This window comes from Archocentrus centrarchus, chromosome 12 (assembly GCF_007364275.1).
Source record: "Archocentrus centrarchus isolate MPI-CPG fArcCen1 chromosome 12, fArcCen1, whole genome shotgun sequence".
Lineage (NCBI taxonomy): Eukaryota > Metazoa > Chordata > Actinopteri > Cichliformes > Cichlidae > Archocentrus > Archocentrus centrarchus.
Genome location: NC_044357.1, coordinates 25,386,606 through 25,414,276, shown reverse-complemented (window position 1 = coordinate 25,414,276; position 27,671 = coordinate 25,386,606). Strand labels below are relative to the sequence as shown.

The window sequence follows — 27,671 nt, the reverse complement described above, 5'->3', positions numbered from 1 at the left end:
GAGGATGACCAGCTTTTAGGAAAAAAGCAGCCAAACCAGAGGGAGGCACTCATCTCTGAAGACGGCATCAAACCTGGAGCTGAAAACATTCTTCAGGTATCTGTGTTCACTGCATGACTCATGACTCAGATCTGAATTTACTGATTTCTATTTATAGTCATTTCAATACACTGAGACAGATGAGTTTAAGATTATGCAGTTCATCAAAGTAAGAAATCATCCTGAAGTCTCTGAGAGGACAAGAATAAAGTTCTCTGGAAGGTGGCTGTCACACCAACCACGATCACTGTTAATGGCACATGACCTGACAGCCCAGGTTCAGGTGAGTGTCAGGTGGAGTTTAATAAAAACGCTTCTTTAGGTTATTTGTTACAAGACCTCATAGTCCCATATCACCCCAACAGAGCACTTCGCTCTCAGACTGCTGGCTTACTTGTGGTTCCTCGGATACTTAAGAGTAGAATGGGAGGCAGAGCCTTCAGCTTTCAGGCCCCTCTTCTGTGGAAGCAGCTCCCAGCTTGGATTCAGGAGACAGACACCCTCTCTATTTTTAAGATTAGGCTTAAAACTTTCCTTTATGATCAAGCTTATAGTTAGGGCTGGATCAGGTGACCCTGAACCATCCCTTAGTTATGCTGCTATAGGCCTAGGCTTTTGGGGGGTTCCCATAATGCACTGTTTCTTCTCATTCAACTTATTTACTTTGTTTATACTCCGCTCTGTATTTAATAATTAGTTATTATTGATCTCTGTCTCTCTCCCCCCTCAGCAGATGACCCCCCCTCCCTGAGCCTGGTTCTGATGGAGGTTTCTTCCTGTTAAAGGGAGTTTTTCCTTTCCACTGTCACCAAGTGCTGCTCATAGGGGGTCGTTTAGACTGTTGGGTTTTCTCTGTATTATTGTAGGGTCTTTACCCACAATACAAAGCGCCTTGTGGAGACTGTTGTGATTTGGCGCTATATAAATAAAATTGAATGAAAAAAATGTTTTGGTGTTCAGACTTGTTTCCTTTATCTGTTTGAATATTCATGAAATACAAATATTTGTACCAGAAATGCACACATAAGGAGGAATATCAGTGATGAGAAGTGTTTGAGTTTGAATCAGTTCTCTTGCAGAGCTCAGAGCAGCCGGTGAACGTCAATAACTGCAGTCTTAATAAGAAAGAAACACAATGCTTTGACTCAGAGTAGTAAACTCATGGAAATTTCACACTTGTGCGTGTGTGTGTGTGTGTGTGTCTTAGACAGACATCTGCTGATTTATGAATGCATAAAATATTTATTTAAAAATATGCAGACGTAGTTTAGACCAAAGACTGTATATAAACAATGGAGCCACGTTTTGGACCACATTCTGAATCATCAGCAGCTGAGTTATTACCTTTGCAAACACTGGTGTGCGCCAAGTGTGACGTCACAACCGCTGCTGAGCGTGGTGGGGGTGGAGTTACAGAGACCAGCTGTAAGACTGGGTCAGTTTTTACTGTGCATTTAGTAACAAATCCATGCAGGAGCTCCAGAGACAAGATGTTCTGCACAAGGCCTGGATGGTCCTAAACCATCACTGATTATGAAGATGCAGCAACACCAGCATAAATGTTTAGGGGACGGTGTTAATGTCATAGTTGGTATGCACGGCAACAAATGGTCACACGGTCCTGATCAACAGCTCTTCAGCTCTGAAAGCTTTAAAAAGCTTTTCTTTGGACATCGGCTGCTTTTTCACTCAGTTTCAGTCCAGTTTTTGTTCATGTTTTGTTTGTTTGTTAAAACTGACTCTGACAACTCAGCAAAGAACCAACTTTAAACTGCCGCAGCCTGTCACAAAAACACACCGTGTGTTCCCATTTTTTTTGTCAAATCTATGAAAAATGCCAATAACAGTTTAAAGAAGCATTAAATACCAACAAGGTGCTTTTAGCTGAAAACGTCTCTCAGCATGTTGTGGCAGGCCTAAAAACTCGTCTCCAGCAGATTAACCGTATGTGAGAGTCATGTTCTTATGAAATAGGAAAAACCCTTCAGCTAATCATCTGCTGTTTACTGAAGCCTCATCAGAAACGGTCTGAGTGGAAGAGCAGCTGTCAGGATGCACGAAGGAAGGAAGCTGGGAGGAAAGGCTGAGGTCTGCCACATTACACAAGAACTGAACATCAGTGTCAGCAGGTCTGATGGATCCACATTTAGGCCCCATTTACACGACTCTTTCCACTGGAAATGGGGCCTTAATATTTTTGGTTCAAATCATCATCAGTCTGCAGAGAGGAGGTCAGCAGAGGTCCAACAGGGTCCACAAACACCTGTGAAACATGGTGGAGGCTCCGTCATGGTTTGGGCTGCATTTCAGCCGGTGGTGCTGGAGAATGCCTCCCCACAGCTCGGACCTCAGCATTACTGAGGCGGTGTGGGGGTTTCAGCCAGGTAAACGGCTGAAACCCCCACACCGCCTCAGTAATGCGGTGTGGGGGTGTGGGGGTTTCAGCCAGGTAAACGGCTGCTTTAAGTTCATCCCCGTCTCCACCTGTGTGTCTGCGTTTGTGTCCTCACACCCTGCTGCACAGAAAGCTGCCTGAGAGTTCAGGGTGGGCTGAAAGCTATTCATACAGACGATGCAGTAACTCTGAGCCCTGAACTGCACATTATGTGTAAATGATTCTGCTCTCTTTGACTTGGACTACATCATACCACACACTTACTGACACAGCTGCAATAACATACCCCTGTGTAAATACAATGACTAGAATGTTACATTTTTAACCTGCATATTTATATATTTTATCTTGATTTACATATTTATTCTCATTTTTATATTCTTGCTACTTACTATTGGCTGCAGGTACAAAATACATTTCACTGTGTCCAACTGTGCGTGTGACAGACCCATCCTCGGCCTCTGCTTCTCTTTCAGTGGTTTAGTTTGGAGTGCTTTAAGTAACATCACTTCCTGGCTCTGCTCTGAAAGGCTGATTTTCTCACAACTGATGTTTTTCTAATAAGTCAGTTCCAAGTATGAAAAAGCCTCAGAGTGAGTGAGTGAGGCATGTCTGATCTGGCTCCTGTGAGTCACATTTACGAGAACACATCGGCTCCATTTCCTGCACTGGCGTCCACATGGATTTCACAATCATGAACTCACATGGAGTTTCAAAGTGTGTGTGTGAGGAGGGAGGGCAGCTTCAGGGAGTAACCTGACACTGACACTTTTTCCTTCTGTTTGTTTGTTTGCCATCAGAGGCTTCAGATAAACCCTGAACCTCCTCGTGAAAATCTTCCTGTTTCCACCAAAGAAGGAATCCGACTTTCACCCACTCTGAGTGGATGCTTCTCAGCACGGCTGCTGCAGCGCTCGGCTGAGTTCACGAAGGAATAAACTGTCCTACGCAGGAGGATTATCATGATCACATGGTTGTTACTGCTCTCACTCTTCAGGATAAGTACACAAGATGGAGAAGAAAACGGTGAGTGTGTCACCCTCTCACCTGAGATAGTCTGCAGGTATAAAACATATCTGATGTTCTTGGTAAAGAAACCATAATCGGTGCATGTCAGCGAGCCTAAGATCCATCAGCACGCAGTGGTGGAGGTCATAGACGCTCATTTCCAGGTGCTTCAAAGACGTGGACGACAAGTGTCTTTGATTTTGAAAACCAAACACACTTCAGTTTAGTCCCCTTTCTGTCAAATAAACAGGATAATTTAGTTAATTTGACAGAAATGAGCTACCGATCATGGTGACTTTGTACCCGTGTTCAGTGAGCATCACCCAGGCTGAATATAAATATACACACACACACACACACACACACAGGTTGCATTATTATCTGCTGGCAGATGGGTGCAGACCTGACTGCTGTGGTTTTTGTGTGGACTTGTGGACCCTTTTTGTGCTGTTTGTGGGTTTTGGAGCATTTTTAATGCAAATATCTGACAAATAACAGCTTCCTGTGCAGTGAAGTGTATTAACAGAGTCCATGAAGTCTGCTTCAGCTTTGAGGAGTGAAATTCTAGGATTTTATCAGTGCATTATTTAGCACTAATTAGCACACAAAGATGGTCCTTCGGCTCTAAAACACCAAGCTGTCGATGACCAGCGGCACATCATCACAGTGGTTGTGGTCTTTGCTCTTACAGCTGTGATGGCTGAAAAATCACAGATCAATTAACTGCATTGCTCAAACATCCCATTATTTTTTAATCTTGCTTTTTATCTTCATACCTAATGCAGACAATCAGCTGCTAATTCCCCATCTTCTCTTGCATAAGGTCTTAAGTGCTTCCTCACTCCTTTCTCCCCAGTCACTGTGTAAAAATAGAGCAGAACTCTCAAACTTCCAGTTAGTGAACTGGTTTTGACTCTTCCTGTGCCCTCTGAAGCCCACGCAGCGAGCTGGTGTGGAGAAGCCACCATGGTGCCTGTAAATGCAGGCGTTTGGCATTTTGAAGCTGCAGTGTCAGCATTTTGGCCCCCGCCATGTTGGATTTTTTTGGAACAACAAGTGACCAAAGAGGGTGGGGCTTACTTAGCAAACTGCATGGATGCTCCACATAGACACAGATACCTGCTGATTATTATTAGTTAGCAGGTTTGGATTTTTTGGTTTCCTTCCCACTGTCATCAAGTGCTTGTCCGTAGGGCTGCTGCTGTTGTGATTTGTCGTTATATAAATGAAACTGAATTGAACTGAACTCCAAGGATTGATTCACTTTTGAAAAAAGCCTCAAGTGGACATTAGAGGAACTGCAGTTTTTGGCACCACTATTTTCCACCTCAGAGTGCAACGCACAGCTCAACACAACATGACACGCAGTTCAAATACTGCACTCAGTGCTATACAGGTGTACAGAGCATTCACAGGTCTGTGTGCATGAGGGTTTTTCTGAGGGCTTTAACACCTGGGAGACCAGCCTCACTGGAGTTGTAGGACTTAGGACCGGTTTAGCTCTCAGTGGGGCCTCGGTGTTTGATTGATTTGGGGAAATGAAGGAGTGTTTGGACCTGGAAATGTTAATAACAGGTCTCCTTCACTGCATTTCTTATTATGCATTTAAATTCACTGGCAGATAGAAGCATGTTTGGATTCAGGTCTTTGCCTAAATTATTCCATCTTCAAGGATGCACAACAGGCTGTTTTCCAGAGATCTCTCCAAACTCTCGGTACATCAAAAAGCAGCCATTCAGAGGAACGTAGTTGGTAACTGTTGGTACTGAGACAGAGAAGGGTTCAGAGGTCAAGTGGAAGTTTATATAAAATGGCTTTTTAAAGGAAAACATCCCAGTGCTGTTTTCTTCGAATGGTCAGCGATGGCCAACCCACCAAATCTTAAAGAGTGCTGGTGCACTGAATCAAGACTCTGCAGAGCTAGTATGCATTTACAGCCCATCACCAAAACCAGTCACAGGCAAAAACACAGCTGTTTTTATTAGAATAAGCAGAAAAGCAAGATTGATTTCTAGAACCCCGTCTTTACTTTGAGCTTCCTAAACAGATTAGCACTGTGTGCACTAAAGGGAAGCTCATCTATCCATAAACCCAGACATTTGTAGGCGTTTTTCAGTGTTACTGCCATCAGACGTAACAGCGCTAAGATCATCAAACCTCTGCGGTCGAGCTTTTGAGAAAACCTATTTTACCATTTTAAAATTGTCCTGTGGTCACTTCTTTCAGGGGTTTTGCGTTGTGGACCTCAGAACGTGACCCTCAGCAGCGACGATCAGACACTGCTGCTGACGTGGGGCGATGGCCCTTCGTGCTCTGAGGTACGAGACGGGCTCGTGTACGAGCTGGAGGTTCTCGTAGCAGACAAACCTGAACACACGGTGAGAGCTCGTTATGGGTAACTATGATCCTCACGCCTGGAGCCTCCAAACAATAAAACTGTTCCTCTGATTTGTTCCTGAAAATGTTGTAGGATGAAGTTGCTGTGACACCTGCACAGATGGGATCGACTCATTCCTGGAAATGGACTTCCTATTTGCCGCTGCAGTGCGCTTCCCATTCAGTCCGGCTCAGGTCCCAATACAACAACCAATCGAGCCCATGGATGCAGAAGACTCTTCCTGGTTAATATTTAGCTCAAATCATTGTATATTTTCATCACTCTTATGCATTCTACAGTCGTGCTTATTTTGTCTTATAATTGTACAATTGCAGGGATACAAGAACAGGATATCAGAATTTTTCCAGAGGACCAAATACGTGAAGTGAACAGCACAGTGACCTTCTGCTGCATTGTGCCAAAGGGGAAAAGTTTCAGTAGAATGTATCTAAAGCGGTATGAAGGCACCATTATAAACACTAAAAAGATCAGTGAACATGTGCACACCCTGACTGTGCATCTGGACCAAGAATCAGAAAACTGGAGCGATGTAATATGTAATACAACAACAGGAAACAGCAGTGGAGTCTGTTTCCACGCCGGCTGTAAGTTTGAAGCACAGAGCTGTGAAAAAGTCTTTGCCACCTTCCTGATGTCTTAGTTTTTTGCATATTTGTCACATTTGCATGTTTCAGATCAAACAAAGATAACCCGAGTAAATATAAAATGCAGTTTTTAAATGATGGTTTCATTTATTAAAGGGAACAAAGCTGCTCAGCTCTTTAAGAACTGAAAGAACTGCAGTGAAGCGTTGGGGGAGAGCTGGCAGTGAGTCTCTCTCATCACTGTGGAGGAACTTTGTCCCACTGGTCTTTGCAGAGCTGTTTGAATCCAGCCTTATTGGAGGGATTTCCAGCATGAACGGCCTGTTTAAGGTCAAAGCATCTCAATCTGATTTAAGGCCACGCTTTGACTCAGCCACTCCAAAACCTTCATTTGGTTCTTGTGAGCCAGTCGAGGTGGACCTGCTGGTGATCGTTGTCCTGCTGGATAACCCGAGTGCTCTTGAGCTTCATGTCACAAACTGATGGCCGGAAGTTCTCCTTCAGGATTTCCTGCTAGAGAGCAGAATTGATGGTTCCAACAGTTATAGCAGCCCAGACATCACACTCCCAGCACCACGTCTGACTGTTGGTGTGATGTCCCAGGCAGGACGCAGGAGACACAACTGAACTGAAAAAGCAGCTTTAATGTAGCAGCCTTTGTTTGCAAGTTTCCAAAACATGAGAAACTAAATACAAAATCCCGAGTCTAGGTGGAGCTGGAGACAGCAACTCTACGCCCAGGAGACAAGAGGGGAAATCACAGGAGGACTCACACAGCTTTGGGGCAACATTGACGAGAACGCGACAAAGAACAAGGGAAAACGCACACAAACGAGGGGAGAGTGGAAACATCCGGGGAGAGCAGGTGAACAGAATTACACTAATCACACAAAGGAAGCAAAACTAAACACCACACACGGAACAGGAGACTGTCAAAATAAAACAGGAAGTGTGAAAACGAGGAAACAGAAACTCGGGAAGTGAAAACACACACACAACGGGAGATAGGAGGAAGACGCAGAGAACAAACCCGACAGAGGAACTCAGACTGATCAGGAGGATCAGGAGGACATGGGGAACAGCGGAGAATCCAAACATAACTGAACAGGGCTCGAATAACTAAAGTAAGACCTGAAAATCCAAACTGCAAAACCAGGATAAAACTCAGTACACAGAATATTCTCAGGGATCATCCAGATGTTTGTTGGCAGATGTGAGACGAGCCTTTGTGTTCTTGTTGGTCAGCAGTGGCTTTCTCCAATGGATTTTGCCCAGTCTCTTTCTGATTGTTCAATCATGAACTCTGACCTTAGCTGAACCAAGTGAGGCCTGCAGTTCTTCAGACGTTGTTCTGGGTTCTTCTGTGACTTCCTGGATGAGCCATCGATGAGCTCTTGGAGTCATTTTGGGAAGGTTCCCACTGTTCCGGGTTTTCTCCCTGTGTGGATAACGGCTCTCTCCGTGGTTCTGTGGAGTCCTGAAGCCTTAGAAATGCTCTGTAACCCTTTCAGACTGATAGATGTCAGAGACTTTGTTCCTCAGCTGTTTTTGAGTTTCTTGGTATGATTGGGCTGCTTTTTTGAGATCTTTTAGTCTGCTTTACTTTGTAAGACAGACTCTGTTTAAGTGATTTCCTCAGTCAGCAAGTCTGCAGTAATCAGGCCTGTGGTTAGTCTGGTAGGTCTGAACAGCTTCTTATGCCTTAAATAAATGACATTATCTAAAAAGTGCATTTTGTGTCTACTCGGATTATCTTTGTGTAATATTAAAACTGATTTGCTGATCACATTTATGTGTGACACATATGCAACAAAAATAAGGAATCAGGTAGGGGCAGACACTTTTTCACAGCACTGGAACACTTGAAATGTTTTTGTCACATGTATCTAGTAAATAAATGCTGGTGCTTCTGTTTGTTTCTCGGCATTTGCCATAAATTTAGACCCCCCTAGAGAAAGTGATCTTCAGTGTGAAACCCGGGATCTGGACTCCATCGACTGTGTGTGGAATGTTGGAAAGAAAACAGGCGAACTTCCTTTAATAGCTCGAAAATATCATCTAGAAGGAAGGTGAGATTGAACCCAAACACCCCGATACAACCGTCAGCTCCAGTATGGGAGCAAAGAAAGGCTCCCAGGACGCGAGCCTTAGAAATAAGTAAATAAATAAGATGTAATCTGAGTACTGCTCACAACTACAGTCATGGTAAAAACTAAGCACACCCACCGTCAGTTCTAAGGTTTTATGTGTAAAGACATAATGAGAAATGTAGTGCCTTTCTTTGCGTCCATTCTGGATGTGCAGTCCTGCTGACCTGTGTTTACTTTGTGTGAAATATATATTTTGTTTTTACATTTTAGGCTATGCAATGATGTTAAATCAGGTAAATGCTCACAAAAACTGCCGGTGGAGGCTGGTGAGAGGAACTGGACCTTAACTGTAGAAAATCCGCTGGGGAAGTTGGAGCTCCATGACACGGCAGACTTGACCAGAAGAGGTACTGCTGAGGAAAAGATTAGTGTAAAATCATTCTTTTTAATCCTTAAAATCAGCTGATTGTTGTGGTCTCTCGTTTCAGTACACATGCTCGCTCCACAGGACGTGGTGGCTTCGACTGTGAATGCCAGAAACCTCAGCCTGAAATGGAGCTGGACCGTGCAGAAGTACAGTCACCTCAACCTCACATGCCAAGTAGACGTCAGAGATCGAGAAGCTAATGCCACAGTGAGTAGATTAAAAAAGGAAGCTGAGGCTGTTATGAATCATCGTAGGGGAGACCAAGGAGTGCAAAAGGCTTATTTAAAGAGGAAAGTGGAAAGAAAAGGTAATGCTTTTGTGAAGAGGGTTTACAGGAGGCGAGTGGAGATGATCTGCAGGGAGAATCCATGTTAGGAAACAGGGCCAGCTGCAGCACTGATGCTGAGGGGAGCAGTACGGGGAAGGAAGGGGAGCTTACTTGACACACTTCTCCCTAAATTCACTGACTAGATGAAGCCACTCCAAACAGCTGGGAGAGGAAACAAACTCCAGCCTGCCCCCCAATCCTAACAGAAGCATCAGCTTTTCAAAGTAAAAGTCTTCACTGAACTCAGCTTGCATAATTCTTGTCCTTGTGGTGTTTCCAGACTGAAAACTTTGGAGTCGGCCTCACGGCTGCAGTTATCAACAGCTTGAGACCTTTCTGGGACTATAACGTGAGGGTCCGATGTGGAACAGCACAGCATTTCTGGAAATGGGGGGATTGGAGTCCAAGTGTCACAATCCGCACAAAGCGTGATGGTAAGTATTTATTTATTTTAAAAAGCAAACAGACTTTTACACAAAACTGAGACAGATGTTATTTCTGTCCGTTTCCATCACAGTTCCAGATGCTCTCGATGTGTGGATGAAGGTGAAGGATGACCGGACTGTGATCACCTGGAAGGTGAGCCCAAGCTGCCCTTTACAGAGCTTTTATAAGGTCAGGGTTTGTAAACGATGGGGGACTGACTCCCTTTTGGAGGCAGCCTCAAGTGGTCACTAGAGGAACTGCAGCTTTTGGTGCTTCCATGTTGGTTTCATTTTTTAGCCCTACGAGTTGATGTTTACTTATAACTGAGCTATAAAGAAGCAATTACAGTTAGAAAGTGATATCACTGTTTCCCTAGTTGCACCGTTCCTGGTAAACTAAAGTCTTGATGTTACGTCTCCACAGAAGCCACTGGCCAATCAGAGCCATGGAGACATCTTGGGCTACGAAGTAGCCTGGGCAAAGACCAAAGAGAAAAATCAACCAAACAAAACTGAAGTGCCCAGCAGCAATTACAGTCTTGCGCTCCAGCTGGACCCCAGTGAGGACTACACCATCATGGTCACAGCTAGGAACATAAACGGCAGCTCCCTCCCGTCGACCATCACCGTTCCTCGCCGCAATCCAGGTATGAAGACAGAGACCCCACATTATAGATGAGTCCACCCCCACTAAGGTTCGATTTTCTCTGAGACCTCTCTGACGCCTCTGAGCAAAGAGCTGTCCCCACAAAGGCAGAATTTAGAAAACCACTTTTCATTCACAAATCATTGGGATCAATAGGATTATAGATATTTGGCCATATCTTCTGGGTGTTTAAAGGTCTTAATGAATAAAAGATGATGTTTAATTTGTAAATTATGGTTGCGTTAGAGTCAAAAAACACAACAAAGCAGGGTATGATTTAGGGCAGACCTACCCTGTGAGTGACAAGGCTCTAACATTCACAGGAAGGTCTTTAACTACAATCAAGCCTGTAAAAAATCTAAAGGTTTAAGTGCATTCATTGATCTGATGCCTTCTATCAAAAACAAGAACATTTCTGGGAGAATTTAGTTATTCTACAGCTCCATTCATTCTGGATGAGTTTGTGAGTGATCCCTGTGAAACTGGAAGTCCTGAGAGCAAGACAAACAAAACGATTGCATCAGGTCTTCGAAACAGGAGGCCACAGACTAATGGACGAGGTCACAGTGGAGTGTGTAGTAAAATCTAACTTTAAGGAGTCTTAGTTTCAGATAAACCCAAGGTGAACACCTCTTGGATCAATGGCAGCAATGGTGGCTTCACCCTGTCCTGGTCTCACAGTCCTGATGCTACCTGCGGCTACATCGTGGACTGGTGTCCAGCCTTCGGCGATTGCACCGTGGAGTGGCTGAAAGTGCCTCCTAATAGGACTAATGCCAGAATACTTTCAGGTATGTCCTCATCTCTGCCTACAGAACTGTCGCACATATGCAGATCCCATTTGCTTCTGTTTCAGCGCAGCTCCTTTTGCTATTCCAGAGAACTTTAAAGATGGACTGAGGTACCTGCTGTCCATCTCTGCCTGCACCGAGGGAGCGCCGATGCTGCTCCACAGAAGAGAGGGCTACATCAGAGAGACCAGTAAGACTGAATTAATAGATTTCTCACATAATGTGATGGTGCCATATCTTTCAGCATTGTGTTTCATGTGTGTCACATCTGTGCAGAAATTGAGGGCAAGCTGTTTAAACTGAAGGTCAAACAGAAGGTCTCGGATGTTGAGGTATCCTGGGACCCCATACCTCTGGAAAAGCAGACCGCTGCCATCCAAGGATATGTTCTCTACTACTACGACAGCGGGAGCATTTTTAACATGAGCACAGGTACGGTGTGAAGGTGTACTCTGAGAGCGATGGACCATCTCAGTTGCTCTCTTAGCTGAAGCTTGGTCCGTTTTTAGTCTTCTTCCTGCCATACGATGGCCTGTCGAGGAGCCTCAGCATGAACTTTCATTGGGATCAATTTAAAACTCATCCAGCATCTTCCCATCATCTTTATCTCTCAGTGATGCTTCAGGATTAGTTTGAGTGGGAAATGAAAGTGTATATGGAAATGGAAATAATGCCCCCTATTGGTGCAAGTGTAAAAAATACAAGTGGCCTTTTTTGTGTCTTAGTAGATTTTAGCAAAATATGGCTGTGATCAGATAAAATTTAAAATGATAAGTTTAAATCAATACAAACTAAATGAAATTGGTGAAAAAAAGTCTGAAAATGATGTCACCATTCTGAGACACCAAATTTCAGTTTTGAGGTTTAAACTGAAGCATTTTTCAAACTTTGTTTACAAATTTAACACAAAAAAGACTTAATCACACTTAAGTCCTTTTCCTACAAAGTCCCGATTTTGTTTCTCTACACAGAACGATTCACTTCAGTCTGAATCAGTTAGCTCCCAGTGTTGCTTGATGATCGTAAAGATGAGTTTATTTTGGAATAACGGCGTTCGCTCTGTCTCGATGTAGAGAATCCTGAAGCCACCAGACTGACTGCAAAGAACCTGAACATCAGTACGTACAACTTCACGCTGACGGCTCAAACAGCATTTGGACTTAGTGGCAATTCATCCACCAGCATCACCTTGAATCCCTCAGGTAGGTTGCTTCTTTCCCCTTACAGAATATTTTCTTCAGTAAGACTGTCAACGATTTGATTTACTCATCCCGGCTCATTGTTGTCACCAGCTGACAATTTGATCATGCTGATCTTGATATCCCTGGTAGCAGTTTTTATTGTTCTGTCCACCATCACCATCCTCTGCTACAAACACTGGGCGTGGTAAGCAATGCACATTTACTTTCTCTCTTTTGTTTCCAAATCTTTGCCTGGCATTTATGTTGATGCATTCTTTCACCCAACAGCATCAAACACAAAGTCTATCCTCCGATCCCAAAGCCAGTGCTGTCCGACAAGTGGCTGACATCACCGGTAAGTTGTCATCAGTCAGTCCCTGTTTCTGCATCAGTACAGAGTTTTATATGTTGGGCATATTAACAGTGAGTCAAATGTATGGAGTCTGAGAGCTATTCGAGGAACTGCAGTGTTTCATATGTTGCAGCATTGACCAGCTAATACTCCATCTATACACCACACTGTTGTACTGTTGAGTTATTTATTGGTTTTCTTGTAGTGCATTATCATAAACTCAGTGCACCCAGATATCTTTCCTGTGAATGTGACATCATTTCCTGTTTGTCAGGATGAGCGCACTATTCGTCATCTTCACTTAAATCAGCCTCACTGCAGCGAGGCCACGGCTGTTCCTGAGCTGCAGGATAAAATCAGACCACTGGAGCCTCCTGGAGGCCAGGACTACATGCCTTTTACCTGCTCTCAGACTCCCAAAGGTTACTACAACCAGTCTCTGAAGAACTCTCTGCCATGCCTCGTTTTACCCACCACAGGCCCGCCATCTTCTCCAATCAATGGTGTATTTCCTAACCCTTCATATAACATGATAGTGCAGGATGAGGACCAGAACTGTGGATCGGGGCCTGAAATCCAGGAAGGGGTACCTATACTCAGAAGCATCAGTGGATACCAGCCTCAGAGTCCCACAGAGAGCTCAACTGAGGAGGAACCAGACAGTCCCATTTCCTGCGTGTCCACGTACATTTTGTTACCACAGAAAAGGTCCACATAGCTGCTGTCTGTGCGAACACCTCTACAGCTTACACAGGTACTTTCGTTAACTACTGCATAGTTCATTAAGTTCATCCACCAGGACATCAGCGGCCCAGCTGGGGTTAGGGATGGTTTTTGATTTAGTCACACGCCAAACTGGCAAAAAAATAAATAAATAAATAAAAGATGTTTCCTTTCAAACGTACGTTTTGGCTTTAAAGCTTCTCTACTTGGATGCTCCTACGTTCACACCTTACCCATAACCCTAGCTGTTTCACTGCCCAACCAGGGAGCTGGTGGATGTTATTAGACGAGGGGATGATTACTAATGCATGCACATGCAGTCTCTATAGAAGTGATACTTATAGTCATAAATAATTCAGCTGTCTGATGGTTGTGTAATCTGTGTGTCTTCATGCTTTCTCATAATAGCTAAAACACTTCCTGCTCCACCCAACAGAATTCTGAGGACCATAGAAACATTGTTGCATAAATTCTGTTTATCTTTCTTCTCTTTGTGTGTGGTAAGTGCCGGTGATGGATGCACCAATAGGAATGTCTTTTATGGGTCATTTTCCCTCCATTTAAATCAGTTTGTTTGAAGGCGTGCACTGATGGGAAATAACTCCCCTCAAAACTCTTAAGGTCCTTTCACAGAGAGAGCAGTAAACACTGCGCTGAACACGAGGTTGCCTGACTTGGCCAAAGTTTGCATAACCCTGCTTATAGTGTTTATGTGCCCAATATGAGCCTGCTCCCTGTTCTTGTACAGCTCCCTGCAGTCAAAGGTAACCGGTGTGGAACTCGTGAGTGCCCCCCAGTGTTTTTGCTTGATGCAGTTTATCGTTTCCTTGTTTAGGTTAAATTAAAAGCATGTAATGATCTCTGTATCTGTTTTGTACATCAGCAGCGTGGCGTTACAGTGGTGCTGGTAACACTGTCACCTCGCAGCAGGGAGGTTGTGGGTTCAAACATTCCTGACTTTAATATATTTTCAATTGTATGAGTGCCACAGCACCCTGACCCAATGACCCAGTGACCTCTGGCAACCTCTTGCCAATCAGCCAGTGAATACACATTTGTCCCTAGTGACCTGAGGTTACCAGGGGGCGCTGACTGATCTCTAGGACACTCTAAATGTTTGTTTGTTGTTGATTTTGTTTGTTTTTTGATCAGTTAACAGCCAGCAGCGTAAATAAAGAGAATTTATCCACTCAGACCTTTGAGGGAAGCCCCTCTAAAGCTGGATTAATTCTCCTGTGCTGACTCTGCAGAGCTGACAGCAAAGTCTACACAAGCGCTGCACACGCTTTTTGCATTTTCACTTTAGTGCTGGTGTGTCACCATCACCACAGAAGCTGCTCTGAGCATGTTGGACCTAACGGGTATTGGACAGCAGTGAGAAGACTGCAGAACCGACTGGCTGATTGTTAATGTTTGTCATGTTTGTCCTACCCTATTGGAAAATGTGAAGATTGTCTTTCAGCTACTGAGAGGTCTTTTCTGCTGATCTGTGTTTATAAGAACCATGAAATTACCTTTGATTCAACACTGTAAACCAATAAAACAAAGTTTTACTGTGTTTCGTGTGCTTTGTAGAGTAAAAGATCCAACTGACAGCAAAGAACATGTGCTGTTGATATCTGCAGGAATAGAGAACACTAGGGGGGAGCCAGCGCTGCATTAGTGATGAGAGTGAGCTGTCACATGTCAGCAGTGCAAAGTATACAAGTACACTTACACAACTATTGTACTTCGGTGTATTTCTGAGGTAATTTTATGTTTTTTTTATGTTCTGATTTTTTGCATTACACCTTTAATTTCACCAGGCACAAATTACTTTACCTGCAGCAGAATAATTAAGGCGCTCGCTCACATTTCACATGATTTTACCACTTTGGTTATTTAAAAAAAAAAAATGCTCAGTGTTTTCAAGGCTAACAAAGAAAAACAACCTTTGGCAGCAGCGTGTATGTATGTGTGTGTGTATATATGTGTGTATGTGTGTGTATATATGTGTGTATGTGTGTGTGTGTGTGTGTGTGTGTGTGTGTGTGTGTGTGTGTCTTAGACAGACATCTGCTGATATATGAATGCATAAAATATTTATTTAAAAATATGCAGACGTAGTTTAGACCAAAGACTGTATATAAACAATGGAGCCACGTTTTGGACCACATTCTGAATCATCAGCAGCTGAGTTATTACCTTTGCAAACACTGGTGTGCGCCAAGTGTGACGTCACAACCGCTGCTGAGCGCGGTGGGGGTGGAGTTACAGAGACCAGCTGTAAGACTGGGTCAGTTTTTACTTTTCTTTGGACATCGGCTGCTTTTTCACTCAGTTTCAGTCCAGTTTTTGTTCATGTTTTGTTTGTTTGTTAAAACTGACCTCTGACAACTCAGCAAAGAACCAACTTTAAACTGCCGCAGCCTGTCACAAAAACACACCGTGTGTTCCCATTCTTTTAGTCAAATCTATGAAAAATGCCAACGATAACAGTTTAAAGAAGCATTAAATACCAACAAGGTGCTTTTAGCTGAAAACTCGGCGTCTCTCAGCATGTTGTGGCAGACCTAAAAACTCATCTCCAGCAGATTAACCGTATGTGAGAGTCATGTTCTTATGAAATAGGAAAAACCCTTCAGCTAATCATCTGCTGTTTACTGAAGCCTCATCAGAAACGGTCTGAGTGGAAGAGCAGCTGTCAGGATGCACGAAGGAAGGAAGCTGGGAGGAAAGGCTGAGGTCTGCCACATTACACAAGAACTGAACATCAGTGTCAGCAGGTCTGATGGATCCACATTTAGGCCCCGTTTACACGACTCTTTCCACTGGAAACGGGGCCTTAATATTTTTGGTTCAAATCATCATCAGTCTGCAGAGAGGAGGTCAGCAGAGGTCCAACAGGGTCCACAAACACCTGTGAAACATGGTGGAGGCTCCGTCATGGTTTGGGCTGCATTTCAGCCGGTGGTGCTGGAGATTCAGTCAAAATGATAAATTATGAGCACAGAAGAACCATCAGAGTTTGATCCACCAACAGGAAAGCTTCTGATTGGCAGCGTCAGCACGACAAAGATCCAAACACTGCCAACAGACCCTTTGCTGTTTGTAAACAATGACGTAGGTAATGATGTGCGCACACTTTGGAAACAGAAATATGGCGAAGTTTAAAAGTGTTTCAATCAATGAGAAGGGATCATGAACAAAAGATCGTGAAAACTACCTACAAAAATTAACTTTGACCACCGGCAACCGACTCTGATCCCTGTGGTACGTTAGCAAGTGGCCCAGTATCCAGTGGCCACATATATATGTGTGTATTTGGTGGAGAAACCCAGCGAATACACCAGAGAGAAGTTACGCGCATACAAGTCACTGCATGCTTACAATTATGTTGTTTGCAGCCATGTACCGAACGTCAAATATGACACAGACTCAGAGTTTTGTGTCTTGAAGTTCTTCCAAGTCAAAGACAAGGAAACAGGAGCGCTGTGTCTGAGGCTCGGGTCACTGAACAAGTCAGAGAGCTACGTCCTCACAGCAGGTCGTACCTGCACGGCAGCGTGAGTACTTCATCAAACTGCTTTTCTAGCTTGCTAAGATTTTTCCATCTGCAGATATTATTGATTTACAAAGGAAAAAAATGATCCTGTTCCAGTCAAAAGTCTGGACGCACTCAGCCATTCATATGTGAGTCTGCTCATACTGTCGACTGGCACTGCATAGATGAATCTATAATGCCATTAAATATTAATTTAAAAGTCAGGACTCTCTTTTGATGCTGACATCGCTTTTAAATCACATTTTACTGCTGCGCGGCCTCGTTGTCCTTGCTGGATTGAATGGAGGAGCAGCTCACTTCTGTGCACCCACACTTTTAGGCCCTAAAAGGGTCTATGCAGCAAAATCACACACACAGGTGAACACCATCAGTCATGGACTGGCCTCCCCACAGCTCGGACCTCAGCATTACTGAGGCGGTGTGGGGGTTTCAGCCAGGTAAACGGCTGCTTTAAGTTCATCCCCGTCTCCACCTGTGTGTCTGCGTTTGTGTCCTCACACCCTGCTGCACAGAAAGCTGCCTGAGAGTTCAGGCTGGGCTGAAAGCTATTCATACAGACGATGCAGTAACTCTGAGCCCTGAACTGCACATTATGTGTAAATGATTCTGCTCTCTTTGACTTGGACTACATCATACCACACACTTACTGACACAGCTGCAATAACATACCCCTGTGTAAATACAATGACTAGAATGTTACATTTTTAACCTGCATATTTATATATTTTATCTTGATTTACATATTTATTCTCATTTTTATATTCTTGCTACTTACTATTGGCTGCAGGTACAAAATACATTTCACTGTGTCCAACTGTGCGTGTGACAGACCCATCCTCGGCCTCTGCTTCTCTTTCAGTGGTTTAGTTTGGAGTGCTTTAAGTAACATCACTTCCTGGCTCTGCTCTGAAAGGCTGATTTTCTCACAACTGATGTTTTTCTAATAAGTCAGTTCCAAGTATGAAAAAGCCTCAGAGTGAGTGAGTGAGGCATGTCTGATCTGGCTCCTGTGAGTCACATTTACCAGAACACATCGGCTCCATTTCCTGCACTGGCGTCCACATGGATTTCACAATCATGAACTCACATGGAGTTTCAAAGTGTGTGCTTCACCAAAGAAGGAATCCGACTTTCACCCACTCTGAGTGGATGCTTCTCAGCACGGCTGCTGCAGCGCTCGGCTGAGTTCACGAAGGAATAAACTGTCCTACGCAGGAGGATTATCATGATCACATGGTTGTTACTGCTCTCACTCTTCAGGATAAGTACACAAGATGGAGAAGAAAACGGTGAGTGTGTCACCCTCTCACCTGAGATAGTCTGCAGGTATAAAACATATCTGATGTGTTTGGTAAAGAAATCATAATCGGTGCATGTCAGCGAGCCTAAGATCCATGTGCACGCAGTGGTGGACAAGGGCGCAGGAAGGAGTTTACTATTGGGGGGGACACATATCGGAAGCCTGACAGATCCGTAAATATTCGGAGCAAAGCATAAAAAATGCTATTTGATCTTTTACTTTCTGCTTTTTCAAATGTTTCTTGGAAAACAGTGTTGTGTACACCTATATTATTGCATGTATAATTTACATATATATATATATGTTTTATAATCATAAGACGTGGACAAACCATCAAACAAAATGGCTTGAGTCTTTTATGAAGCATAATGACCATGTCATTCCAGGCTGTAGGGCTCACTTTATCAGCTGGCCCCACTGGTACTAGTACAAAGGAGCATTAGGGCCACATTAAGAAAAAAATTAATTGTGCATTTTGAGAATAAATTCACCATTTTGAGAAAAAAGTCAAAATGTGCAGATTAAAGTTGTTTCAAGTCAAACAAGTGCCACAACACGTCTGTATCCCCTCCAGAATGTCTTGTATTATGAGTTAGTGAAACTATATGTCATGGTCCGGGGTCCTTTGGACCCTGTGTGTTTTTGTTTTGCTTCATTTTGTCTGTTCTGTTTTTGGTTTCTTTTGGTTGTGAGGTTTAATTGTTATTTGTAGTCCCTGGTGTTCTCTCTGTATTCTGTCAGGTCTGCGCCTCTGTTCCATCGTCCTACTTCCTGTTTTATTTTGATAGTCGTCCAGTCCCGATCTCTTGTGTTCAGTTTTGCTTCCCCTGGTCTCGTCAGTGTTATCAGTGTCACCTGTGTTCCCACCTGTTTCCTCTTCCCTCATCAGTCCTCCTGTGTATTTAAGTCCAGTGTTTTCAGTGCCTGTTGTTGAGTTGTTGGCGTCTCGCTGTGTGCTTCCTGTTTGTTTCCCTGAGATCTAGTGAAGTGTATCTCTGTCCTGCGTTTGTTGCCACTGGCCCTGTCTAGTCTGGTCCTTTGTTTTGCTCCTGTGAATAAAGTGCATTTTAATTCTAAGCCCTGCCTCCTTCCTGCCTGCCACTATAATTTAGTAACAAGGAAATGATTTCTCTTTTAGTACACAAACACAATGTAGTGATAAGTATGAGGACGTTAAAGAGAGAGTGCAGAAAGCTGTTTTATTGGTCGAAAACATTTAATAATGGTAAAAAAATGCATTTATGTAGGCTGACTGGCAACAGAACTGGTTCTTTAATTAAACAACGTTCTGACATGAAAGAATCCTCACAGATAATGTAATGAACAAATTATTCACTTTTTAAGTTAAAAAAATAGCTATTAAAATATGCTATTCAGTTTGAAACTCTAATCTAATAAATCAAAAATAAATATCAATAAAAACAATAATAAGCAAAAGAAATAAATAAAAGTGAAACCTCTCACAGTAAGTAAATTTTATCCTCTGTATGAAAGTAAACTGACAAATAACCATATTCACGGTAACATTCCCGCAGACCGTTTTACCTCATTCAAAGAGTTTCTGACTGCTGCCGCCGTTCAGAGGGGGGCGGGGGGAGCGCGGTGGCATGACGCTATGTTGCGCTTCCAAAATAAAAGCATGCGAGTTAAAAAATTTTCTCCTCCACTGTGTAATTTGTTATATATATATATATATTGGGGTGGCTGTAGCTCAGTAGGTAGAGCAGGTCACCTACTGATCGGAAGGTCAGGGGTTCGATTCCTGGCTACTCCAGGCTACATGCCAATGTATCCTTGGGCAAGATACTTAACCCCAAGTTGCTCTCCGACCGTTCCGTCGGAGTGTGAATGTGTGTGAATGTTATATAATTAAAAAGCACTTAGTTTAGTTAACATGGAAGTGCTTGTATGAATGGGTGTGCATGGGTAAATGTAAAAAACGTGTTGTATAAGCGCTTTGAGTGCTCTTACTGAGTAGAAAAGCGCTATATAAGAACTAGTCCATTTACCATATATATATATATACACACACACACTCAGGTTGCATTATTAGCTGCTGGCAGATGGGTGCAGACCTGACTGCTGTGGTTTTTGTGTGGACTTGTGGACCCTTTTTGTGCTGTTTGTGGGTTTTGGAGCATTTTTAATGCAAATATCTGACAAATAACAGCTTCCTGTGCAGTGAAGTGTATTAACAGAGTCCATGAAGTCTGCTTCAGCTTTGAGGAGTGAAATTCTAGGATTTTATCAGTGCATTATTTAGCACTAATTAGCACACAAAGATGGTCCTTCGGCTCTAAAACACCAAGCTGTCGATGACCAGCGGCACATCATCACAGTGGTTGTGGTCTTTGCTCTTACAGCTGTGATGGCTGAAAAATCACAGATCAATTAACTGCATTGCTCAAACATCCCATTATTTTTTAATCTTGCTTTTTATCTTCATACCTAATGCAGACAATCAGCTGCTAATTCCCCATCTTCTCTTGCATAAGGTCTTAAGTGCTTCCTCACTCCTTTCTCCCCAGTCACTGTGTAAAAATAGAGCAGAACTCTCAAACTTCCAGTTAGTGAACTGGTTTTGACTCTTCCTGTGCCCTCTGAAGCCCACGCAGCGAGCTGGTGTGGAGAAGCCACCATGGTGCCTGTAAATGCAGGCGTTTGGCATTTTGAAGCTGCAGTGTCAGCATTTTGGCCCCCGCCATGTTGGATTTTTTTGGAACAACAAGTGACCAAAGAGGGTGGGGCTTACTTAGCAAACTGCATGGATGCTCCACATAGACACAGATACCTGCTGATTATTATTAGTTAGCAGGTTTGGATTTTTTGGTTTCCTTCCCACTGTCATCAAGTGCTTGTCCGTAGGGCTGCTGCTGTTGTGATTTGTCGTTATATAAATGAAACTGAATTGAACTGAACTCCAAGGATTGATTCACTTTTGAAAAAAGCCTCAAGTGGACATTAGAGGAACTGCAGTTTTTGGCACCACTATTTTCCACCTCAGAGTGCAACGCACAGCTCAACACAACATGACACGCAGTTCAAATACTGCACTCAGTGCTATACAGGTGTACAGAGCATTCACAGGTCTGTGTGCATGAGGGTTTTTCTGAGGGCTTTAACACCTGGGAGACCAGCCACACTGGAGTTGTAGGACTTAGGACCGGTTTAGCTCTCAGTGGGGCCTCGGTGTTTGATTGATTTGGGGAAATGAAGGAGTGTTTGGACCTGGAAATGTTAATAACAGGTCTCCTTCACTGCATTTCTTATTATGCATTTAAATTCACTGGCAGATAGAAGCATGTTTGGATTCAGGTCTTTGCCTAAATTATTCCATCTTCAAGGATGCACAACAGGCTGTTTTCCAGAGATCTCTCCAAACTCTCGGTACATCAAAAAGCAGCCATTCAGAGGAACGTAGTTGGTAACTGTTGGTACTGAGACAGAGAAGGGTTCAGAGGTCAAGTGGAAGTTTATATAAAATGGCTTTTTAAAGGAAAACATCCCAGTGCTGTTTTCTTCGAATGGTCAGCGATGGCCAACCCACCAAATCATAAAGAGTGCTGGTGCACTGAATCAAGACTCTGCAGAGCTAGTATGCATTTACAGCCCATCACCAAAACCAGTCACAGGCAAAAACACAGCTGTTTTTATTAGAATAAGCAGAAAAGCAAGATTGATTTCTAGAACCCCGTCTTTACTTTGAGCTTCCTAAACAGATTAGCACTGTGTGCACTAAAGGGAAGCTCATCTATCCATAAACCCAGACATTTGTAGGCGTTTTTCAGTGTTACTGCTATCAGACGTAACAGCGCTAAGATAGTAAGTAAGTAAGTAAAATTTTATTTATATAGCACCTCTCAAGACATAGATCACAAGGTGCTTCACAACGTTAAATTACAATTGGAGTAAGGAGGACAAAAATATATATATATATATATATAAAATAAAATAAGATAAAATAAAATAGAAAATAAACTAACCAAATGCAAGCCTAAAAAGATGAGTTCTTAGCTGTTTTTTAAAAGACACCACCGAATCCGCAGTTCTTATACACAAGGGGATAGAATTCCAGAGTCGGGGAGCTACTGCTGCAAAAGCTCTATCACCTTTAGTTTTCAGCCTTGTGTGATGTAAGGCCAGTAGACCTTTATCACATGACCTCAGAGACCTGGTGGGAATGTAGGGATGCAAGAGTTCACTGATATAAGGTGGGGCTTGACCGTGAAGACCTCTATAAGTCAGGACCAGAATTTTAAATTGAACTCTGAAACTAATGGGGAGCCAGTGCAGCTGGTTGAGTAACGGTGTGACATGTGAATACTTAGAAGATGTTGTCAGAGGCCTCGCAGCAGCATTCTGAACAACCTGGAGACGCGCTAGGGAGCTTTTGCTAAGACAAGTAAATAAAGCATTACAATAATCCAGACGTGAGGAAATGAATGCATGGATAGCAATCTCAAGTTCAGAACGTTACACAATGGGACTGAACTTAGCAAGGTTCCATAAATGATAGAAACAAGAGTGAACCAGAGATTTGACGTGGGAATCTAAGGAGAACGCAGAGCCAAAGGTTACATCAAGGTTCCTGATGGAAGATTTAGCAAATTTGCCAAGAGGACCAAGAGCGTCCATTATCCTGGGTATAAATCTATCAGGGGCACAAACGAGGACTTCAGTTTTTTCATCATTAAGTTCAAGAAAGTTATCAGCCATCCAACTTTTGATGGATTCTAAACATACCATCAGCAACTTAGAGAAATGTTCAGGCTTAAAGGAAATATACAGCTGAATGTAGTCAGCATAACAGTGATAAGAAATGCCCTCAAAAGTGTTCAGGATATGCTGTAAAGGAAGCAAGTGCAGTAAAAATAACAAGGGCCCTAGGACAGAACCTTGAGGCACACCACAAGAAAGGAAGGCTGGAGAGGACCTGTACCTAGAGGCAGCCACACAGAAGCATCATTCAGATAGATATGAAGTTAACCACTCTAAAGCAGAACCAGATACACCCACCCAATGTTTCAGCCTATCGAGCAAGATTTGATGGTCAACAGTATCGAAGGCAGAAGTAAGGTCCAACATCAGCACGACAGAACACTCTCCTGCATCACTACGCAACAAGATATCGCTAGAAACTCTAACAAGAGCTGTTTCTGTGGAATGAAACCTACGAAAACCAGACTGATATTTGTCGAGGATATTGTGTTTGTCCATGAAGGCTATCAGCTGCTTAGATACAACCTTTTCCAGAATCTTAGATAAAAAGGGTAATTTTGAAATTGGTCTATAACTGTTGAAAATAGAAGGGTCAAGCTTGGGTTTCTTTAAAAGTGGGTGAATGATGGTGTTCTTAAAATAAGTGGGTACTTGACCAGAGGCCAGTGAGGTGTTAATTATTGAAAGCACACAGGGACTGATATGGTGGAAGACATTTTTGAACAGAGAGGTAGGTAGAATATCAAGAGAGCAAGAAGATGCTTTCATTGAGTCCACTATTTTTTCCAGCTCAATTAAAGAAATAGGAGAAAAACTTTCTAAAACAACAGGCCGAGCTGGAGCAGGTACAGTCAGTGAAGAACCAGATGGGGAAATATTAGATCTTATATTACTGATCTTATCTACCAGAAAAGAAAGAAAATTATTACAGTCTTCATTTGAAGAAATTGGAACAACAGGTAGAGCAGGAGTAAGGATATCAGTAATTGTGTCAAATAAAACCTTTGGATTCCCCTTACTCTTTATGACCAGGCTTGAGAAGTAGGCCACCCTAGCATCTTTGACTGCATTATTAAAAGAAACTAAAAGATCCTTTAAATGAAGTGTAACAGGGAAGGTCTTAGGACCCAGGGGATAGCAGGGAGAGTATAAAAGGGGAAGTAGTAGTGGCTGCTGACCTTTCTTCTCTGTGCTGACCCGGAAGTGCTGACGGATGAGTAGCTGCAGTATGCTGCAACACTGTGGTAAGCAGTATGGCAGTCGGAAACTTAAATTTCTCTGGTTGATAGCACAAGTATGGTTCATACCTTTTTTCTCCTAGGAGTGTAACAACTAACAGGTGGAGGATTTGGGTGTCACTCGTATACCAGGGGAATATGCTGTCCACTATAACAATTAAGCTATTTTAGTGCAAAACATCATCTGGGGTGGCAAACTTACGTCGTGTAAGGTATGACATTTCTGTGTAATGTTTTAAAGAACTAAATGGCGTTAAGCTCATACACTGACATGTAATGAGATGAGATGTAAAGTGTGTGTTTTGCAGAACACTGGACCCAGGCACATTGTCACTGTCCCCTTTGTTCCTTGTTTCGTTTTGTTTGTTATTGTGATTTTTGGTTGTTTTGTTCCCTCTTTCAAATTTCATTGCTGCTCCTCTCTAGTGGGTTTTAGCTGATTTTAGCTTGGAATTTTATCTATTATGTTTATGGCTGTGGTATAGTACCATCGGGCAATATGCAATCCCTGAGTGGAGGCTGCTAACTGTTAAGAAGCTGCTCTTTACAGGTGCGTGCATACTAACTTGCAGGGTTATAATAGTTTTGGATTTTACATTATAGTTTAGTTTTAGTTAGTTTTACTTTTTTTCTCTAATTCAGTTAGTTTTAATTAGTTTTCAGAGAGGTTTTGCTCGTTTTTATTAGTTTTTATTTTTGGTTTCATGCTTAGTTTTAGTTAGTTTCAGTTAGTTTCAGTATTAGTTTTAGTATTTTCATACCTGATCAGGTGCAAGATTCAAGGCGCAAAAGTGACTATTGTGTAATGAAAACTTGACAAAAGATACAGTTTAAAGAAATATAGTCAACAACCAACTGTTCACAAGACATGCTAAATTTGTGTAATATTAAGGACACACATGAACATCAGCAGGGAGAAACAAAGAAAAACATGAACTCCCAAACTCAATAAATTCTACAATAAACTCCACAATAAACTTCAGCATCAGTGCAGCAGATTAATAACACCTACATGTGGTGTTAAACAAAAACAAACTCTTTGAAGGAGTCAAAGCTCAAATCCATCTGCATCTTGATGTTCTCACCACCTGAAGCTGCTTCTGTTTTGGAGCTAGCTTGGTTAGATGCTGCTAATTAAACCTGCAGGGTCTTTGTACACAACCTACAGAAGTGTCCGACCTCATGTCCGCATTTATGCTTGTGTAGCTGGATTGTGTGTGTTAATTACTTTGTGGTCGTGTGCAGGTGTTTGTACTCAAAGAGCCTCCATACGGGACTCTGCCGCTTTCTCTGCAGACCGCAGCCATTACTTTGCGGACCAGCGCGGTGAGCGCACGCACATGCGCACTCACACAGTTGTCCTGTGGCGCTCCCAGCTTAAACTCGGAGAGCGGAAACAATGATTTCATATCAATCCACAAGGCTTAAAAAAAAAACCCAAAAAAACAAGTAAATGAAAGTCAGTTTATCGATAATTTCAGTTAGTTTTAGTTAGTTTTGTAAACTCACAATTCAGTTTTAATTAGTTATCGTTTTTTCCTTTTAATTATAGTTTTTATTTATTTCAGTTAACGACAATGTTTTTTCAATTTCAGTTTTCGTTATTTCGTTCGTTTTCGTTAACTATAATAACCCTGCTAACTTGCTGTATATAATAGTGATTGCAGTGTGCTAGGTAGTCTTAGCAGGACACATAGTGCATGCAGGGTCCTTGTGGGGTTGTACTTATAGTAGATTGTTTTTTGTTTTTTTTAGGCATCTTCTTGGTTGCGCCTCCTGTTGGGACGATTGAGCTGTTGTTCTCAGGTGCTTGCTACTTGCCTGGTTTGGTACACCACTGCAAGTTCTTCACAGATTTTGTTTTTTAACTATAAATCATCTTAAACAATAAAGCCTTGTTTATTTTCTGAGACAGACCTCTTGTCCCGTTTATTCTGGACTTATTCCTGCATTATTGTATTTAGGGGTCGCACCAGTAGACTTCGGGCTTTGATTGCCATGGTGCTTCTCTTTTGAAATCACTACAGAAGCAAATGAACGTGTAAACGAGTTTTCTTCCACAGACGCTCAACTTTACGACAGTCACGCTTTAAACAGCGAATGCTGTCATTTAACCAGGGTGAAGGTTTTGAAGCAGGAGCTTATCCGGTTTTAACAGGACAAACTTCATCTAGAATGGAAAGACAGTGATCATTAAAAAGATTTGAGTGATCAACGTCATTACAGGGAGGTAAAAATAAATTAAACCTGTCAGAGCATTTCTCTGCAGTAGAGGAATTTAACATGCGAGAAATAACTACCCGGCGGGCAGGGGACCGAGTGACATGAGACAAGTTAAACAGAATACAATGATGATGAGAAATAAAAATGTCTTTCGAGTAAATAGAATCAATATTTACACCCAAAGTAAAAACAAGGTCCAGAGTGTGTCCTTTGGCATGTGTGGGGCCAGACACATGCTGAGTAAAATTAAAAGAATCCATGACGCTGATAAAACCTCTGGCGAAGAGGTCAGTCATCATCAATGTGAATATTAAAATCCCCAACTATGACCAGTCTGGACAACTTTATGGTGGATGATAAGAAGTCACTAAATTCCTTTAAAAACGTGTTACTCCGGGCAGGAGGACGGTACACCACAGCACAGTACAGAGGATCCTTGTTTCCAATTTTAATCAGCTGTAGTTCAAATGAAGAAAAGTGACCGACCTTTGTTGAGCGACAAGAGAACCTGTCCCGAAACACCGCAGCGAGACTGCCTCCACGGCCACACGTCCGAGGATGGCTGAAGGAATAATCATCAGGGCAAAGCTCGATGAGGGATGAAAAGTCAGTCACGCTGCCAGGTTTCAGTAAGGAATAAAAAAATCCAATTCTTGGGACGGTATAAAATCGTTCAGCACGAACGATTTATTAGTCACTGATCGTGCATTAAATAACGCCATGCTTAACGGGAGGGGAGTCCGATTTTTAGATGATATTCGAGTTAGAGGACGTAGATACTGAGGGTTTGGACCACGAACCTCGTTATTTCCATTAACCGAGGGGACAAAAGGCCAAACAGCAGGGGAGTCTGGAAAAACCCTCCTGAGATAGCAGAGTCTCACACAGCCAGGCCGTGAAAATCCAACCCGGTGCTTTGACTAATAATCCTCTTCCATGGAAACCGACCGAGTACAGGAAACCAGAAACGCTCGGCGACGCATTCCCACCAGATCCCGCTTCCAGAACAAGATCATCAAACCTCTGCGGTCGAGCTTTTGAGAAAACCTATTTTACCATTTTAAAATTGTCCTGTGGTCACTTCTTTCAGGGGTTTTGCGTTGTGGACCTCAGAACGTGACCCTCAGCAGCGACGATCAGACACTGCTGCTGACGTGGGGCGATGGCCCTTCGTGCTCTGAGGTACGAGACGGGCTCGTGTACGAGCTGGAGGTTCTCGTAGCAGACAAACCTGAACACACGGTGAGAGCTCGTTATGGG

General features: G+C 42.9%; 2 protein-coding genes across 6 annotated transcripts in view; both read left to right on the top strand.

Moving 5' to 3' along the window:
* The first annotated feature begins 3,203 nt into the window (after positions 1–3,203).
* The window catches only part of LOC115789469 (leukemia inhibitory factor receptor-like), a 36,604-nt gene continuing 12,136 nt past the window's right edge, over positions 3,204–27,671 (top strand). Inside the window, exons 1-4 of one of the 5 annotated variants that reach the window (XM_030742903.1) lie at positions 24,145–24,194; positions 24,272–24,400; positions 25,944–25,994; positions 27,502–27,653. Coding sequence is in view for 3 of the 5 variants with exons in the window: in XM_030742901.1 (XP_030598761.1) it covers positions 18,157–18,220; positions 27,502–27,653 (216 nt within the window). In the remaining 2 variants the exon portion in view is untranslated. Of the gene's footprint in view, positions 3,293–17,941; positions 18,221–24,141; positions 24,195–24,271; positions 24,401–25,943; positions 25,995–27,501; positions 27,654–27,671 lie in introns of those variants that run through there. The other 4 variants (XM_030742901.1, XM_030742904.1, XM_030742900.1 and 1 more) reach the window with 4 other exon arrangements.
* Positions 3,244–14,931, top strand: LOC115789468 (leukemia inhibitory factor receptor-like). The gene is made up of 17 exons (XM_030742899.1): positions 3,244–3,460; positions 5,669–5,820; positions 5,913–6,063; positions 6,155–6,424; positions 8,367–8,493; positions 8,785–8,921; positions 9,003–9,148; positions 9,550–9,703; positions 9,787–9,848; positions 10,119–10,341; positions 10,946–11,131; positions 11,220–11,321; positions 11,408–11,563; positions 12,205–12,333; positions 12,424–12,517; positions 12,601–12,667; positions 12,939–14,931. Exons 1-17 carry the CDS (start codon positions 3,397–3,399, stop codon positions 13,380–13,382), a joined length of 2,664 nt encoding a protein of 887 aa, XP_030598759.1. The 5' UTR covers positions 3,244–3,396; the 3' UTR covers positions 13,383–14,931.

Coding starts and splice junctions, on each gene's coding strand:
- LOC115789468 (XM_030742899.1), top strand. CDS start 3,397: ATGATCACATGGTTGTTACTGCTCTCACTCTTCAGGATAAGTACACAA. Junction 11,132..11,219: donor TAATGCCAGAATACTTTCAG/GTATGTCCTCAT, acceptor TTGCTATTCCAG/AGAACTTTAAAGATGGACTG. Junction 11,564..12,204: donor CATTTTTAACATGAGCACAG/GTACGGTGTGAA, acceptor GTCTCGATGTAG/AGAATCCTGAAGCCACCAGA.